Source organism: Macaca mulatta, chromosome 17 (genome assembly GCF_049350105.2).
Source record: "Macaca mulatta isolate MMU2019108-1 chromosome 17, T2T-MMU8v2.0, whole genome shotgun sequence".
NCBI lineage: Eukaryota > Metazoa > Chordata > Mammalia > Primates > Cercopithecidae > Macaca > Macaca mulatta.
In genome coordinates, this window is record NC_133422.1 from 95,200,853 (window position 1) to 95,219,614 (window position 18,762).

Sequence of the window (18,762 nt, forward strand, 5' to 3'; positions counted from 1 at the left end):
TCTTTTACATCTCCTTCCAAGCAAAGCAGGAGTCCTACAGAGAAAGGAATCCGAAAGATGAAAATTATAAAAATAGTAAAAGGATCCAGTGTTAGTCAGAATCTTGTAATTTCTGGGGAGAAATGAAGCTAAATACAGTCTTAGCACTTTGTTCATATGCAGGCTGATCTGTGATATAACTAAACTTAGTTCTGGAGTATATCCACTGTGGTGAAATGTGGTATAAATCATATTCTCAATGTATGAAGATACTTTTCCTGGATTTAGGCTTCACAATTTGAAGTCGAATTCTGCAAAACAAGAAAAAAAATAGATCTGTGTGCTACACCGAAAACTGAACGAGGCACGTTGCAAATCAGTCGTATAGAAGGCGCAGCTCAGGGCGATACCAACTACAAAAGTAACTTTTTTTGTTGAGTCTGATGCCTCTAGTGATGTTGGATTTTTTCCCTTATGGCAGACAGCACAGATACAAAAACTGCAATTTGGTCCAATTATAGTCCCCTCTGTCCCTCCACACCCTCCCCCATTGATTTAATGAAGGACTTGGAGGTACAATTCATCACTGATAAATAGTCCCTCTGCCCAGAATGTTTGTTAGACTGACAGCAGCGTGCACTCTCCTCGCTTTTTCCCTCACCACTTATGACTCAGATGAATTTTAATAGGAGCAAAAAGCTTTTATTTGCACTGTAATTTCACTTAAGGATCATATCCTTCAGAAACTGGCAGACGCTTCTATGCCTTGATTGCAAAACACACACTCAGGAGTAAAGAAACACGCAAAAGATGTTATTATTCAACCTGTCACAGTGTCGCAAATCCACTTGGAACTTTGGCCATCAAAGCTCTCTCCCCACCCTTTCCAGTAGGCCCTGTGAAGAGGCACTTACAGATTCCCGCCATCCCCATACAGAATTAAAGGGGGAATTATATTTTGTTTTTGCATCCCTGCCATCATGATGCCCACAGGAGGCTTTGAGTTACAGCAGGTTGTTTTTTTGTTTTTTGTTTGGTGTTTTTTTTTTTTTTTTTTTTTGAAGAAAATGGAGCTGTCTCACTGCTGCTTCTTTCTTACCCAAGAGAAATCAGACCTGGTAGGGATCCAGAACCTTCGGGTGGCGGTTCCAATTTCACCGAGAGACACTTCCTCAAACCATTTTATCATTTTTCTGTTTGGATAGACCAAATTGTGGCTCATAGATTTATTCACGGACAGGATAGGAATTCTCTTTTTTTGAAATGTTCTGCTTCACTGAACTGCCCTGAATACGCCCGGTTATTTGAGAGCCACCTACAGAAGGTGCCGTGAATATACTTGTCTGTGTGTATTTTCCATCAGTGTTTATAACATCTTGATGTTATTGTCTCTTAGTGCAGAAGGCATTCTCATTATCTTGCGTCTTTTCCTAACCATCTTGTTACATCAGAAAGACGATGTAGTGCCTTTAAGAAAAGCCAGCTTTTTTAGTCATGAATATAGCAGTTTTTGTCACTGAAAAAATGGAATTTCAAATACTATGTTGCCCAAAATGAACACTGAACCCCATTGTCTTAACTTACTGATACGTAGCACAGCCGCTCTTGGAGGGCTGTGGGAAGCTGCGACAGCCATCTGCTGCCATCTACTGGCGCCTGTCCACATGTCACCTCCTCCATCCCCGGGGCCTGCCCAGCTCACGGGATTTTCCTTGATGGGGATAAGTTTGTAGGCGGTGAAGGGAATACAAGTAAAATTCTCAGTTTTCTTTATAACGTTTTGAGATGTTTTTCTTAAAGATATAGGATGATATTTATCAATGATTAATATTAATAACTGGAATAGTCCTTATTTCAAGATATTTCTGAAATAACTAGCTCACAATATATGACAGGAACAAATATATTTTGATGTGTACAGCAATTGAGAACCATTTGAATTTAAGGATGTTACTGTAATTCGAACTTAAAAGCTAAAAATTGATTTAGAATGGATGTTACTTTTGAGGAAAAGTTCATTTGAACTCATTTATGGTTTCATTTTATTTTTCCCTTCAGTACAAGGTGAATATCTTAACCAAACTCGCCGCAGAATTGAACAAATTTATGCTGGAAAAAGTGACCGAGGACACAAGCAGTGTTCTGCGTTCCCCAATGCCCGGAGTGGTGGTGGCCGTCTCTGTCAAGCCTGGAGACACGGTAAGGGCTGTGTGTGTCTCTGCAGGACATGCTGGTCTCAGACTCCCCCTCCAGAACGATGGCTAACGGAACAGCACGATTCAGCTCTTTGCAGTTCTTTCTTAACTGACCTCCAGCAAACAGCAAAGTCGATTTTGTGTGTTGTCAACCTGTTTCACGTTTGCATTAGGTTTGTGCCAGGACCCTCAGCACTTCCCCTCCCAAATGATCTGGGAGTGGAGCAGAAAGGCGGCCAGATTCATTCTGTCATTTTGCAAATGCAGTGTTTTGGGAAGTATTTGCCCTAAAAGTACTCTCTAGTATGCTGTGCTCAAAGCGTCCATGAAGATAATCATGCCAGGGAATAAGACTCTGATGAGGAACTTTTTGCATGATTTTCTTGGAACAAATGTCTAACTGGGAAGAAGAGCGGAGGAAAGGTGAATTCTGCAATCTGTACAGTACCAGAGCACTTCCGTTAGTTGGTAAATGAAATGTAGCATCACAGTTTGAAGTTTTTCATCTTGATCTTGTGACATTAAAGCACAAATCAAAGCTGTATTATTTCCTCGAGGTAACCACTATGGATGAATTGGTAGGATGCACACATTTTCTTAGAACGTGGATAGGAATCTCTACTGATGAGCAGCAGAAGTGAAAAGAAAACAATTTAGGAGGCACCCGGAAGGTTTCCGGGGACACTGAAATACTTGCATTTTTATTCACGTGCAGGAAAATAGCAGCCAGACGTGACTGTCTCCTGTCTCTCATGGATGAGGTGCTGATTCCATTTTGTATCTCAGGTCACTGGGGCTTACATTTTAATGCCTCCTGATTGCTCAATTAGTATAGATAAAATAACCGCTTAATACTGAGGAAAACATCAGTAGTTGGCATTGGCTTCTAGAAAAATATTTGCCATAAATGTGAATATTAAGAAAACATGATCAGTTTTAGTTGTTCGAATGATCAGCCCTGAAACTAATATGAGAGGTTAGAAAAACGACTTAAAGTTTGCTTTACTTGGTGATACAGAAATAGAACTATCCGCCTTTTCAGAAAGGTGTGAGAGAGGCTGCGTGGCTGCGCGTTGCTCTTTGCTCTGAAAGCGTCGACTGCTGGAAGAAAGCCCTCTTTAAGACTGTCTAATGCCCACGGGTTAAGGATTTGGGAGAGGCTATAAGAAAAATTACGTGTATGTGTGTGTGGTGTGTAAAATTCAGGGAGAGCATCTTCCGTCTCCAGAATTAGGGTCATCAGAGGATCGTCTCTTGGCCTTGACATAAAGAATTGTTCACTTGCACATGACATTATCAGAGCTGTCAGTGGAATCTTCTAGTGCTAGATATGTAGGTTGGTAAACAATGTAAGGGTTTTGTTTTGTTTCATTTTTCTTAAGTTTTTTACTGGAAGTCATATAGTCTGCATACTGCCAGCCTGAGCTTGTCACTCCTAATTATGTGGCTTTAATTATAAAATCGTGTGTGCATGTGTGTGTGTGTGTTGTGTGTGTGTTTCAAGTAAATGTTTTCCTTAAATCCTCTTCTAACACCTGAATCCAAACCGCAGTGGAGGGAGGGAGGGCAGGGAGGAGGGAGACCGCTCCTGCCTCAAGCCTGGAGGGCAAGAGGGTGAGACTGCAGCCCTGGCCCATCAGCCCAGCGGCCCTCAAGGAGGCTGCTCAGAGGCAGGAAACGGGGCACTCCCAAGGCCAGATGAGCGCAGCCTTCTGGTTTCTTAACAGCTGCTGGCTCCTGATCTGACTTTTCCCACATACAGAAAGGGTCTGGCCTTTGTACATTCCATTTCCTGGTTGATAATTGAATGTAGAAAAGCAAGGCATTTCGTAAATGGGAACAATGTGATATCAGTCCTCGGTTCATTGATGTAGCTCAGATATTAAAAACACCCACCAATAATTAAATGTGTGTACTCATTAAGAATGGTTTGAGAACTAACTGTTAAAAATACATTACTGCAGAGCAATGGGGCCAGTATTTTATGCATTCCTTTAAAGTCAGAGTACCTGAGGGGCACACGTAGTGAACAGGCTCAGGACCTCGGGATCTGTCAGCGTGCTCCTAAGTTCTGTTTGCGGGGCCTGCTCAGGTGGGGTGTATACTTGCTTTTATTTGTCTGTTTTGGTACTTGCAGAACTTCCTTTCATATTCTGTGCCATTGTGTTTTGATGAAACAGTCTTTTCACTTGAATTACTGCTTGTGAAAAATGTCCCAAACCACTAATACCGAAACCCAGTGCAGCCCGAGAAGTTTCATCGCCGGCTCTTAGAACAACTTCTGTAGTTAAATTCTGCTTATTGTAATTAAAACACAAGAAGCTTCCTTGGACCAGAGGCACGGCACTTACTTGAGGCCATTGTGAGAAAACACTACTTGTCATGTTGAAGGTTTGCGGTTTTAAATGATTTTAACACCGCAGGGGCATGTTGTGAGCCCCGCCCCCCGCACTAACAATAGCTGAAGGAGGTTCCCCTTTTATGGCTGGGAAGATAATGGAGTCAATCTCCTTAGTGTATTTTCAAGGAAAATAAGGACCCAAAAACAGCTAAGGGCCTTACAAGTATTCTGTTTTTCTCTGAAATGTTACTTTTCATTTTTTAAATTCCAGTAATCTATCATGTTTCTGTTTAGCTGAAGTAAAACTTGACCAATCTTAGAATGGTGGGCCTGGCAATAAGTTCTAAAAAAGTGTCACATAAATCGTAATTAACAAATCTGTTTTGTGAAGTAAACAATTTGAACACAGTTTAAAAACCTCAGGAAGAAGAGATGTGGGATGGCTGTTGAGAAGTAATGAATCCACCTGGGGGACTTGATGTGCCAAGGCCTGTGAACTGATTCATTGGAAACACCCTGCCCTAAACACAGAAGCTGTGTTTTATTTGAAGGGTTTCTGTAGGGTTCACACAGCGAAAGTTCCTGAGAACTTTGTCAGTGTCTATTATATACTGTTTAACATTAGATGTGGCAGGTCACATTTGAAATGATTGTGTAATAGTTTTTTTGAACACGTGGCGAGAGGATCTTAATACACAGTAAAATGCAGGTAACCAAACAAATCAATAAGAAAGTACAGTGGATGATTAAAGTCAGGAATCACTAATATAATTTAGGAAACAACTCATAGAATAAATCTTATGTGCCTTTCTATATGCCTTCTGAAAATGTTTCTGCAGTAACTCATTTCAGTTTGAAAACAAACCTGTTTTCTTAGACACGTAACACTCTTGTAAACTGGGAGCATTTCTGTAATCAAAGTTAGCATGACTCAACTGTTTCAACCTTCTATCTTTATGATACTCTTGAACAGAAATGTTAAAAATATATATATTTTCAGAATAATGGTAGAATACATTTTTCCATATGTTAAATTAGACTTATAGCTGCTGAATGTATTGCATAATTTTCACTTTGAAGTATAAAGTCATGATAAGCACATTCACTTTGTTAGCCTTTTGATACCAGAAACAAAACAACCCCATAAGATAGTCACCCAAGGAGGCGTTTTAATATTGCATTTAGTTAAGATCCTTTCAAGTAATGTTTGTATTCTGCAGTCATCGCAGATTTGCATCAAAAATACTCATTTAATACACCAAACAATTAAATGAGGAACGAACCCGTAAGCTGGCTACTCATCTGCATTTCTTTTTTTCTTAAGGATTAGTGAAACCAGGTGAAAGAATAGATTGAAATTAAATACCTGTTGCTGCTTTCTCTTGCGAATTAGCCCATTCAATATCAGCTAGACGTGGGGATGTTTTGGTGGAGCTGAGAAGATCCACCTCGTGATGGAACTGACCTTCAGCGGGGCAGTGAGGCGTTTAGGGTTGCTCCTCTGTGAACGCCTTAAAGGCAAGAAACAGCCACTGTACAGTGTGCCGGTGAGAGCATCACACTGGTGAGCGTTGTAGCAACACCACTTACACTTCTCTCCGATTCTGTTTCCTCCTCGCACGTGCTGCTTTGACAGGGCGGGCTCCCACGCAGGTAGCAGTCAGGGCCACAAGACACAGACAGGCACCCCATCCCATCTCAGAGTATGATGTCCACACCTCCCCTCTGTCTCTAAGCCTCATGCAGCTGAGCTTATAGCCGACCATGGAGAACTGGCAAACTTGGCGAGATACCTTTATTTTTTATTTCTTAAAGAAGCAAGGTTTGAAAATGTCATAAGCTTCTCAAGTATCCTAACGAGAAGGCAGGGCTAGGCGCTCTGGACGCGCGTCTGCCTGGCGCGAGTTGCGCGGGTGTGCCCCATGCAGCCCAGGCTCGCTCGCTGCATCTTTCCCTGGCAGAGGGACCGGCCTAGCTGCGTCACAGACTTTCCAGGTTCTGGATGCCTCGATTTACAGTCATAAAATAATTGTAATAATTACATTTATACATTTTATAGCAATGGTTATTCAAGCAGTTGGACAGGATGCCAGTTTTCACCCAAACCTCAGATTGTATCTCACAGCACGCCATAGAGATCCATGCTTTCGTTAACATTTTAAAACTTTAAAATGATGAAATGCTGCAAACATGCAGAAAATTACAGAGAAGAATCCAACAAGCACTCCTGTGCCCGCTGTTCACCATTTCCACGTGTTTCAAGTTGTATTTGACAACGAAACATTACCCATAAAACGAACTTCCCCCGCAGCAAGCTCCTCCACCCCATTCCTGTCCTGTCTCCAGAGGTACCGACGCCCCCAGGATTTGGCCTTTTAATCTTTTCCAGATAACGTTTATTTTTAAATGTGAAGAGTTGGTTTTTGTTGGAGGTAACAATGTGGGGATTTTGACAGTTTACTGTACTCAATTATCAATGTAAAATCAACCATGTTTACGCAGGGCGGTATATTCGGTGTTGTCGGAGGGTCTTCCCTAAGCTTGGCGTGTGACTTTATGTTTCAGGAGTGACCTGCTTGGGAGTACAAGGTGTGCTGTCTTTGTTTTCAACCTTTTTGTAAGTGACCATTCTCAGCCTTACCAAGATTTAAACTTTTTCTCACTCTTTTAATAAAAATAAAAGTTTACCAAAAAATCATTCTTTCACGGAGCCTTTCCAGCAGCATGCTTTACAAAGGTAGACGACCCCGGCTGATTTCCAAGGTGTTGTCAATGACATCAGTTTTCACTAGTTCTCTGTGTGACTACAGGCTTTGGCTCTGATTTTGAGCTAACTTGGGCAGTAGGGAGTCATATTTTTCTTCATTTTAAGAAATTTTGAAAGAAACTGGGCTTGTTTTATATTGGCCACAAGTCTTTACCCTTGCCCTTAGCCCCTCAAGTGCTGCCCAGTTCTGGGGAGCTCCACTCGAGAGAAAAGGGGAGCACCGTGCAGACGGCATGTGTGCCTGAAGTCCCAAGCCAGCATGGGGCTGAACGGGTGGCCCCTGGGTTCCCGCGCCCTCCAGAGTGAGGCCGCTCGTGCATGGGCCATTAAAGGAGCCTTCAGCCGGAGAAAGGGCTGGGCGCCCATCTCCTGCCGCCTGGTCTCTCTTTGTAATTTGATGATGATTCCATCCTTGCTCAAATACTGCAGTCTCCCGTGGCCGCCTCCCCACCTCGCTTTACATGAAGCTGTTGGGATGTGAATACACTTTTCTTCAGGAAATATCACGGGATATTTGCCAGCCTGTCTTATCATCTCAGAGGAAGTTGCTATTAATATAATCAGATGCAAGCAGTGCCTTTTCACTCAATGTGAGATGCCTTTTCTTGTGACTGTTAACTCAATCTTTCTTCAGATCTAAGGGCCCTAAAATATGTGGCATTCAGGCACCTGTGTTCAAGTAGAGCAGCCTTTACTAATGAAATGGAGGGATTTTCACGTTTGTGGTGCAGTCAGCAGGGCTGATATTGATCGTGTTTTTCCCGTGGCCCGTACTGCAGAAGGGGGAACTGCAGCGGGCTGGTAAGCCCTCCAAGCCTTCTGTCTAATTTGGCAGAAAAACACAGAACATAGAACAACAAAAGAATCCTCTTTTTCCATAAAAATTCTTCCTCCCACCCACCCTTCTTCCCCAAAAAGGGGACTTAATTTTTCAGCTGCACACAGTGATTCGGTGCTCACTCTTGCATTGAAACAGTTGCTGTCTGAACAGGCAGGAAACAGTTTTCTTTTAATTGCCGAAATCATTCGGAAGTGCTTCATGCCCTGCTTCTGTACAGCAGATGCTGCGCATTAATTGGCCTGCGTAGAAGTGACCCAGGGTTCCTTGCAGCGGGCCCAATTTTAGGCAGAGGGTTTAAATAGCTTATTTATTATTTTGTATAATCTGGCGTACATTGTGTGCTCCTGCACGTGTCGTATTTCATGGTCTGCAGTTTCTAATGTCATGTGGGTTTCAAAACCTGTGTTTCTCTGGTAATGTACTAGCAGCAGGTAAGCTCAAAATACCATCCATCAGGAGCTAATTTTTTATCCAGACACTGCAATGACTGATGAACCTGTCTTTTGTGTGAATGTTTAGCACAGTGGAAAGCCATATGCCACTGGCACCGCTTCCTCCGCATTCCTTACAGTTGCTGGAGAGTGGGCTTCCTGGGGGGCGGGGGGACTCGATGCTGTGTACGTCCCCTGGCCTCTATTTCAACGATAACGCATTTAAAACAGCCCTGGGCTTGGGCAACAAAAAGAGGATGAGGCTGTCTTAAAGGAGACCTGACTCCCTCGTCATTTTCTTTATCAGAAATACAACTGCACACTCTTAATAGGGAACCTTGTTTTGTTACTCCCCGTCTGTTCCAAACAGACCTCAGCCCATTAGAAGGGCCTCCCTTGTGTGGGAGACCACAGCTGTTACTGTAAATCTCATCCACTCACTGTATCACCCCCATTTTGTGGCTCTGAAGGATGAAATTGAGAAATGGAATACTGTGCAGTCATCCCTTACATCTCCAATTTTAGGCCTTTGCCATCATTTTCATGCTTTTATTCCAAATCAAATGACATTAGTGAGCTACACCACCTTCTGATGGATATCTGGTATTGAGCACCGCTTTCAAGTCTGTGCTTGTGGGGGCTTCCTTTTATGTTTGGTGGTCTTTTTTCCCCCTTTCTCTTCTCTTTTTCTTCCTGCACTTTCTTTGAGCGTTCTTAGTGGTCATGGCAGTTTGCAGTTTGAATGATCCGCGTTGCCAAATGTGTCCCCGTCTTAGCATGTTTTCTGAGAAGGGGGCATGTGCGGGAGAAGGGTCTCTGTCTTTTAATCTTTGTGGAAGGAGTGAAGAGAACTTGGTAGAAGGATATTGGGGGCTTTAATCAGAAATAAGAAGTGGTTTAAATCATTAGCACAACAAAGCATACTATAAGCTTGAAGATAAAAGTCTCTGGGGAAAGAGTCCTCTGAAAATAAATGGAACTTGAGAGATTTCCATATCATTTATAACTTCCCTTAATTACCCTTGGAAGACTTGCCAGGAAAACTGGAAAATTGGCAGCCTATATCCATTAGAGTCATTTTGCCGACCATGGCAAGCAGCTGGCTTTACGGGATTTGATTCCCATCACTCACAAGTCATCATCAGCTGGAGGTGTCTGCGCTCTTCAGCACAGAGCAATGCTGGCGACACTCGGCCCCGCGACAGGAGAAAATCTGCTGAGTAAATGGGCCGAGGTTCCTCTCAAGCCTCGTTTGGGGCAAGGCCGACTCCCGCTTAATGAGTGCCGCTCTGATAATCGGATGCGAATGCGAACCTTGACCTCGTGTCAAAGGAGAGGACGCAGTAAGCTGGATGAAAGATAAAGGATCGAGGCCTCCAAACTTTACACCAATTAGACAGGGAGTGGGGAAACACATCAGGCCCACTAGGTTCATCAAAAAGACTTGCGAGGCTTGTGACCATTTTGTAAGCCCAACACTGGAGACATCCTGTCACAATCATTAAGTCTTGATCAGATGATTCACAAAACTGTTGGAGAAGTGTGCGCACACATCCTGCAGGAACGGGCCCCGCACCCGGGGGCGTCGGAGAGACACAGCACGTTGGAGGGCCCTCTCTGTGCACCCAGTTACTGCCTGGCTTCCCAGGCACCCCGGGCCATCCGGAAGGTGTTGCTTCCATTGGGCCCACTGCCCAGCTCCCTGGTGTGCGCCGCGTGTACCCTGCGGTGTGCGGCACATTCTGCAAGAGCCAGCGCGGCTGGGAGCAGGGCTCCAAAGCCCTAGGGTGAGAGCCCCTGCTCCCAGGAGCCGAGTGAGAGCATTTTGCTATTGCTGGAAGGAGCCCAGCTGGATGCTCACCCATCCCTGGAGCACACCTCGAGTGCCAGCCTCTTCCCACAGACTGGGGCAGGTGTAGTTTGTGTTTCCATTGCAATATTCTTTCACATTTGGTTTGTACCATATTTGGTTCTCCAGCTCGATTTTTTCCAAAGGATGAAACAAGTTGAAATTCAATTAAGTTCACGTGTGTGTGGGTGTGGGTGTGGGTGTGTGTGGGTGTGGGTGTTGGGGTAGAACATGATTCTGTTGAACAAGATGTATCTCACTATTTTGTTAGGGCATCAAGGAAGTTTTTAAGCACCATCTCTTAGGGATGAATTAGTGAAAATGGTCTCCAAAACAGATGGTGCAAAGTTAATAGAGAAGTTTGTTACTTAGTTTTTCATTTACAGCTAAATAATCTAGGCTGGGCACAGTGGCTCACATCTGTAACCCCAGCACTTTGGGAGGCCAACGTGGGCGGATCACTTGAGGTCAGGAGTTTGAGACCAGCCTGGCCAAAGTGGTGATACCCTATCTGTACTAAAAATACAAAAATTAGCTGGGTGTGGTGGTGCACGCCTATAATTCCAGCTACTCAGGAGGCTGAGGCAGGAGAATCGCTTGAACCTGGGAGGTGGAGGTTGCAGTGAGCTGAGATCGTGCCACTACACTCCAGCCTGGGTGACAGACCGAGACTCTCTAAAACAGATGATAGATTAGATAGAGCTAAATAATCTAAGGAGACTAGTAGGCACCGTGAGAGGAGCTAGGGAGGGAAACCGGAGTGAAAGGTGGATGGAGCAGGGAGGATCTAATTCTATGATTTGGTGCTGTGCTTGGATGGGGCAGAAGGTGGGATCGCTTCAATGGGGACACGCTTTCTCTAAAGTCCTTTGAATTGAACTGCCGGACTCTCACAATCAGAGGGAAGGACTGTTTGAATTTCAGGCCTCCCCGCTTTTCCTGATTGTCTCAGGCTAAATCCGAGGTTTTATTCTGATGAACAATTGGGGACCCAGCACTTGGGGTTACCTGTGCATTACCTCTTTGCAAACTGCCCACATTAGAAGCACAGAGCCAGTCAGAAAGATGGTCAGTGGCAGCCACAGCAGAGCCCCTTAAGCTCCTGTCCACCACCCGCTTGCTCCCAGGCCCTGGCAGAGCCCAGAGTAGAGCTGTAACGGGGTCAGATTGGCCTTTGCCCCTGGCGTGACCTTTGGAAATCCCCAGGCCGCATTTCTTCATATTTGCAGTTTAGTTGCTAACTCGCTCACTTGAAGATCCTGTAAAACAGAAGCAGGAGCTGTCTGCCTGTCTGGCCCGCAGATTCTGAGCAATGGGATGGGAGGGGACGAGTGGCAGAAGGGCACACCTGCTGGCAGAGAGGGCAGGGGCTGTGCCACCCATGTGAAGCCAGTGTGCATGGCGGGGGGACAGGGCTCTGGCCAGTCCTGGGCCCTCAGATGCCTGCAGAGGAAGGGCTGGGTGGGTGTGTGGGAGGCCGGCATGCAGTCCCCAGGGAGCTCCTCCACCTGGAGAGAGCACGGGGCCCAGAGCGGGAGGGTGGATTCCTCATTTTTGGATGGCATTTCTACTATGTTCTGTTGAGTCTCGGATCCATTTCCCAGAGAGCCCCCAGTCCTGTTGCCTGAGTGCTCAGTCCTGGGTCAGAGTCGATCGCAGTGAGTCCAGCTTCTAAGAGGACACAGCCAAGCTTCCAGGGTCCCCTGTGTGGAGCTGGCTGGCAGGTGCGCTGCAGTGAACCGGACTTGCTCCTGGCTTCCCTGGTCTCTGCCTGCCTTTGAAGAGAGAAAAAAGGCTCTAAAATGCCGACTGGAGGGAGCGACTGCATTGTCTCTGCGCCGCCCCTCCTGTGCCCTGCAAACAGCCTTCGAGGCCGACTCTTCGCTCTCCCTGGAATGCAGATGCCAGGTGAAAATGAATCAAAAAGGGCAGCGCGGGCAGTGCTTCCAGGCCCAGCTCCTCAGCGCGGTGTCTCCTCCATGCCAGCGCCGAAGCCTTGGCATCGTCTCTCTTGCTATATTTCTGTGCCAGGAAAAAGAAGCGCACCACCTGAACAGCAGAGGAAAAGAGTACATCGGGCTCAGGCGCTCCAGAGTGCCAGCAGGACAGCTTGCGCCACACGGGGGGCCCAGAGGGGGACTTGGAGATCATCTGGGGATTTCAGGAAAGAACATTCTCTAGGCGCTTCTGCGGCATTGGACGAATACGGCCACAGTGGTGTGAAGGGCCAGGAGCACCATGCCAGGACACCTACCCATCCCACATAGCCATTGCCCTAGGAACTTGGACTTGCCCGTTTCAAAGACTGGGAGGCCCTTTTTCACAAAAGCAGAAGAAAAACCTGGCCGGCTCAGGATGCTGACCCATCTAGGCAGAGCGGAGTGAGCGCACAGCGTGCTTTTCAGCTGCAGCTAACTCCTGCAGGGAAGCCTCGGGCTTAACCCCAGTGGGCTTACACCCAGCTCAGCCTGGCTTCCCCGCAGAATGAAAGGCAAGCTCTGAACGCAGTCTGAGCAAGGGCCCGTGGGCGCTCCCAGTCTCCTAGCGTGGAGAGCGTATAGCTCTGGAAGTCATTCCCGTGTCGGGAGGGGCTTTCCGGAAGCTGCCTTGTGCCTCATTGTGGGTACTCGTGGGTACCCGCTGTGTCTTGCAGAGGATGGGACCAGTGGTCCTCATGGCGCCAGGCCTGAGCTCTGTTCCCAGCTCCCCGGGACTGTAGACAGAAATGTGTGTATTTGGTGGGGCTTTTTTTTTTTTTTTTTTTTTTGGGTAACAGCTATAGTGAGATGTTAAAATGTACAATTCAGTGGTTTCAGTCAATTCAGACTTCTGTAGCTGTCACCACAATCAATTTTGGAACTTTTTTTATCTCGAAAGAAACCCTGTACCCTTCAGCAGTGACTCCCCTTCCCTCTTCAACCCCAGGCAACCTTGAGTCTGTCTGTAGAGATCTGCCTATCTGGACATTTCAGGCAAGTGGAAAACATTCCCATTTGCCAGCAGCTCTGTTAGTGGCAGAGCCAGACTCAGAGATCCCCAGGGCAGGCCCCACAGCCAGGGCCCCCAGTTCTCCAGGGCCAGGGCTTTTTTTCCAACAAGGACTTTATGAGAGAGAGAATGGTGTTTCTTTACTGTTCCTAAAGATGAGCTCGGAATAGGAAACTAATTAGAGATTGTTGCTGCTGTTCATAGGCACATATTTTGGGGCATTTGACAAAGAATTTCTTAATGGCTTCATTCCTAAGCGTTATTGCAAAATTAGAATGCTTTTAAAACTTTTGCCCTTTTTAAAATTTGTTTCCAGGTAGCAGAAGGTCAAGAAATTTGTGTGATTGAAGCCATGAAAATGCAGAATAGTATGACAGCTGGGAAAACTGGCACGGTAAGTCCCCAAGTCCCCATCAGCCCAGGCTGGCCTTGTGATGGAGGAACACCCACCTTTGAATCGTGGGTGGTTTGGCTGGAAAGGGCCACAGAGGCACCCTCTGCCTCTCGCTCCTACAGAGGACATTAGGATTGGGAGCTTTTGCCTTTCTGCCCTGATGCGTCCCTGCCTCGTGGAGAGCGTGCCTTCCAAAAAACTCTGTGCATTATGTTCAGGTAGTCAGAGAACAATTGTTCTTCACCTTAATGTCTTTCAAATTAAGGGGTCTTTAATTTTTAATGTTTACATCTGTCTTGGAGGCAGTTAGTTATCTGAGACTTAGGTGACACAGCAGGAAACGGTTTTACAGATTGCAAAAATTAATGTAACTCTTCAAGACAATTTCTCTACAAAGAGAACAATTCAGTTGCAGATCAAGAGGAGCCGAAACCCCATGTACATGTGGGACTTAATTATTTAGGGAGAAAAAGAGAATATCTATTAGTACTGAAATTCATTAATAGTGAAACTCAAGTGTATTTTTTTTTCTTGAAGAAAACAGAAAAGTCCTTTTAAGCAATAACTTCATTATTCTTCCTGTGACTAAAAAGACGAAAAAGATGCCGTTAGTGGGTAAAGGGTCCCTTTCTGAGGGCCGTTCTGGTTTGGAAGTGTCTCATGGTGGAGCATGGTCGGAAGCGCAAGGCTGGCCGTGTTTTGCATGTGGCCGTGCCTTGGGGACATCAGGTGCAAAGAGAGATCCATCAGTTCCTAACCAGGTTTGCATCAGAGAGAGACACAACCTCTGTCTCATGCCCTGTCACTGCAGAAGGCGATGAGACGGATTCTCAGAGAAGGAAGGGGCAGCAGGGATGTCATGTCTGGTCCCCGCTGGGAGAACAGAGGCCCAGGTGGATGCCAGGGGCTCCTGAGCCCAGCCAGCCAGTCTGGAGGGGTGTGGACGGCTGCCCCGTGTTGGTGGGGTATGGAGAGTAGAATGGCATGATTTGGTATTTTAAGGAATTCTTTCTAAATTACTTTTTTTAAAAAGTGAACAAGAAAATGTTGGTTTCTGTTCGTATAAAAATTTGTATCCGTTCTTCGGGATTTAACATTTGTGCTGCCCTAGCGTCATGACATCCATTGCGATGAGAACTTGGCCTAGTTGTGGGGGACCGAGAACGTGTGTCCGCCGCATGCCAAGGGCCCTGTGCTGCGGGTCTGAGGTGCTGATGCAGAAATGAACTTGGCCTCAGTTCCCTGAAGGGGTGTGGTTCCATGCGTTAGTGGGCTTCCTGTCCTCGTGGCCTAGGTCTCCCTCAGCCCTCCTGCTTGGAGCCGCCTTGTGCATTGTGTTCACCTCTCCCCATCCCCAGGCCTCTCAGTTCCAATCCAGCCAGGAAGAGCAGAAGTGGCCCGAAGCCCCTGTGCAAAGTAGCAGGCCCTGGTCTCTACCTGCGAGGCCACTTTTCCTCCCAGAGAAAAAGTTCACAAAGGAAACAGATTCTCTACTCCGGTCGTCGCAGCATCACTAACGCTGCGTCCTCTAGTAGGGCTGCTAAATGGAGGCAGGAGCATCGTGGAAAGCAGCCTCTTCAGTCCAAGTAGCGTCTGCAGTGGCCGATTAGCTCTAGCCCATTGTTCATTTTCAGGCCCAAGCAAGAGCCTCCAAGAAGTCAAATGACTGTCTCTTCCCCACCTTAACCCCCTCCTTGCTAATTTTAAGTCGGAACCCAAATTTGGGAAAGCAAAACTTGATAAAGATTGACTGAAACTGGCAGGACAAAAAGGCACAGTTCCACACACCCATGGTGCCGGAAAGGATGACGGCACAGCCCCACCTGCCAAGGATTCCATTTCCCTTCAGAAGGAAGGTGCCGCCCAGGCTAGGGAGGTCCTCCTCTTACTCAGCGGCTGATCTGACTGTCTTGTGTGTTGTTCCTTTTTTTCTTTTACACTAAATGTTCCATTAATTCTCAGAGAACATTTCCACAACCTGAAACCATAGAGAGGGAGGCTAGGGGTTAGAACTCACCAGGCAGTGAAGAGCCCGCCTAGACCTGAGGGTGTCCAGCGCGAGGAGCCGGAGTACACAAGTGCCCCGGAGAGCAGCCCTCAGACCAGCCACTGTGAGGGTGCCGAGGACAGAGGAGACGGGAGAGGGAGGGGTGAGCCACAGCCACCATGGCGCCCCCCTGTTCACCAGGGTCCCTTAGCTGGGCTCTGGTGGGGTGGCGTGTGCCTGTGCTGCTGGGCCTGCAGGACTGTGCATTTCTAGAAATGGATTAGGAGCCTGCTGCCTCCTGGTTCTGGTTACTAATTCTTACTCTTCCCTCCCCCTGCATTTTTTAAAATTCAAGGTGAAATCTGTGCACTGTCAAGCTGGAGACACAGTTGGAGAAGGGGATCTGCTCGTGGAGCTGGAATGAAGGATTTATAACCTTTCAGTCATCACCCAATTTAATTAGCCATTTGTGTGATGCTTTGACACACAATTGATTCAAGCATTTTACAGGAACACCCCTGTGCAGCTACGTTTACGTCGTCATTTATTCCAGAGTCAAGACCAATATTCTGCCAAAAAATCACCAATGGAAATTTTCACTGATATAAATACTTGTACATATGATTTGTACTTCTGTGAGATTTCCTAGTATGAAAATTAAATCAATCAAACTGATCATTTGTCTAAATATTAGTTTGCCCTTTCTTTGAAGACAGTGTACACATAGGCGACAGCCTCTGCCAGTAGACTACCAGCATTTCTTTGTGATCCTTTTAAAAGATTGATATGTCAGTTATTTGCCTTGCTTTATTAGATTAGCACTTGCCATTTTTTCATCTGATTGCCTTACTTCTTCTGGAAGTGAGGCCCTCACTCCTGGTGCTGATTTTCCTAACTTCCTAAGGATGGGAGACTGCAAATGCAGATTTTGGCAATCCCTTTCCTGCTGTGTCTCTATGTGGGTGTAGTGTTGCTGGCTGACCGCCTGGAGGTCACCTTCCTGGAGGTCACCTTGAAGCTTCCATGTTGGCCGGGGGTGCTGTCTGCACTACTTTGAGGATGAGCGCACTGCCTGGTCCCTTCCCCGCTGCACAAGCCAGGGCAGTCGCAGGAAGCTTGGGCTGCATCACCCACCCCGTCAAGCACAGGGCTGCCACGAACTCATCAGCTGAGACCCCTCCTAGCCTTTTTGTGTTTTTTGTGAAGCAAGTTTCCAATTAAGCAAAAGAAGCTAAAAATAATGATCATGTTTTTGTGCCAGATGCAGTTAGCAATCACAGTCTACCATTAAGTTGAAGAGTAAGTGAGCTCTCCCAACAGAGAACAAGGTTACTAAGGATCACAGCAGCTACATTTTCATTTGGTTCTGAAATTCTTGGAATACATTTCAGACTTTGCTGGGAAGCAGAAGCAAAGAGCCGTGCATCGAGTTGAATCGATGCTGACAATTATTATCAGATGGAGGTGGGTAGTAATTGGTACTTCGTGCCTTGCTAAAATTATTTTAAGTGCTGTTTGTATTTGGAAGCTAAGCTTCTGTCAGGCCTAAAGAACAAATTACTAATGCGTTGGCTCTTCTCTGAAAGGACTACCCCCAAATGCTCTCCCTTCAGGGGGCAGGGACCGGGCCTGGCTGCTGAGATCTGGGCTGAGATAAACTTGCACTTGAAGTCTGGATGCTCAGCTGTGTCTACCGGCAAGTGGGTATTCATTATTTTGCTAGATCAGAATGTAGAGAACCTTCTACCAAGTAAGTATACCAAAGAAGTGGTGGTCAAACACAGTACCAACACTTTTATATTTGATTTCCCAAAACATCAACTTCAAATTTAAATAATCTTTAATATCTGCTATGAAGCTTGATCTGAAAATTATGAAGAATGGTGCTGTACGCACTCTGATATACAGCATGCTTGCCCTGTGGACCTTCTTTACAAATTCTACCCAGCCGTGTGAAATCAGCTTTCTCAGGGGCTACAGGCCAGAATCAGTGTAATAGGGCTGCTAAAATCTAGCTGCAACACCAAGTCTTTACATTGGTCCTAAATATTATCTTGAGCTCAAAGCTGAGCAAACAAAAATCACAAGGAAGAAGAGCAGAAGAATTAGGCATAACATAAGTTCTCTAAATGTCATTTAGGGGTATTAAAATCCTGAATTTTTCCTACCAGGTGGAAAGATGGGAGGGAACCACCTTGCTATTTGTGTGTCAACATTATTTGTAAAATCAGCTGCCACTGAAAGATTGGTTCCTTCTCCCGCTGATTCCTTGGAAAAGGCCCTGTTCTGCTTCGGCCTTCACCCAGCATGGGCTGGGCACATCTTGGAGCCCCAGGGCTCTCAGGCATAGGCCCACCCTGCCTGCCCCCGTTATCTGTTCTCCCTGGGGTTGTAGCGCAGCCCGTGCGGCCCCTCGGAGTCGTAGCTGTCGTAGTGCGGGAGCTGGGCCCACTCCGGCGGGAAGGTGGCCCTGCTGTACACGAAGCACTGCACCGTAGTGGGCGCCGGCGGCTCCTCCGCGCCCGGGGCCCCCTCCTCCAGCAGCTGTACCCGCAACGCCGTGCGCTGGTACAGGGCCGGGCAATTCTCGAAGTCGTCCAGGAAGCGCAGCATCCGCTCATCTACCGTGTAGACCTCACCCTCCACGCGGCGCCCCGAGCCAGGCAGGTGCAGCAGCCACGGGATGTTGTGCTCCCCCGCGATCACCAGCGGGTAGGGGTCCAGCGTGCGGCCGCGCGCCCGAAAGGCTGCGGAGCCGTGGGCGCCGTCCCACAGGACCCTGTGGTTGGGCTGACCCCGCTTCAAGGTGCCGTACAGGAAGACGAGGGCCATCCGGGCACAGCTGCGGGGAGAAGGGAAGCCAGAGGTCAGCACCTGGGGCCCCGGCTCCCGCCCTGAGAGCCTGCACTGGGGCTGCTCCCCTCTGCGGGTCACAGCCCGTACCACGTGAATGGGCCTGGCTGTGCTCAGATAAGGCGTTACTTTCCCAC

At 46.8% G+C, this 18,762-nt stretch overlaps 2 protein-coding genes across 15 annotated transcripts in view; one reads left to right on the forward strand and one right to left on the reverse strand.

The window, feature by feature from the left end:
- PCCA (propionyl-CoA carboxylase subunit alpha) overlaps positions 1-16,460 on the forward strand; it is a 436,739-nt gene extending 420,279 nt beyond the window's left edge. For both annotated transcript variants that reach the window (XM_001092670.5, XM_015121385.3), the window contains 3 exons: positions 2,038-2,178; positions 13,708-13,785; positions 16,128-16,460. In XM_001092670.5, the coding sequence (XP_001092670.3) occupies positions 2,038-2,178; positions 13,708-13,785; positions 16,128-16,196 (288 nt within the window). In that variant the 3' untranslated portion in view covers positions 16,197-16,460. The remainder of the gene's footprint in view (positions 1-2,037; positions 2,179-13,707; positions 13,786-16,127) is intronic.
- Positions 16,210-18,762, reverse strand: part of GGACT (gamma-glutamylamine cyclotransferase) — a 57,693-nt gene continuing 55,140 nt past the window's right edge. For all 13 annotated transcript variants that reach the window (XM_002800818.4, XM_077973922.1, XM_015121388.3 and 10 more), the window contains one exon: positions 16,210-18,614. In XM_002800818.4, coding sequence (XP_002800864.1) covers positions 18,143-18,604 — 462 coding nt within the window. In that variant the 5' untranslated portion in view covers positions 18,605-18,614 and the 3' untranslated portion in view covers positions 16,210-18,142. The remainder of the gene's footprint in view (positions 18,615-18,762) is intronic.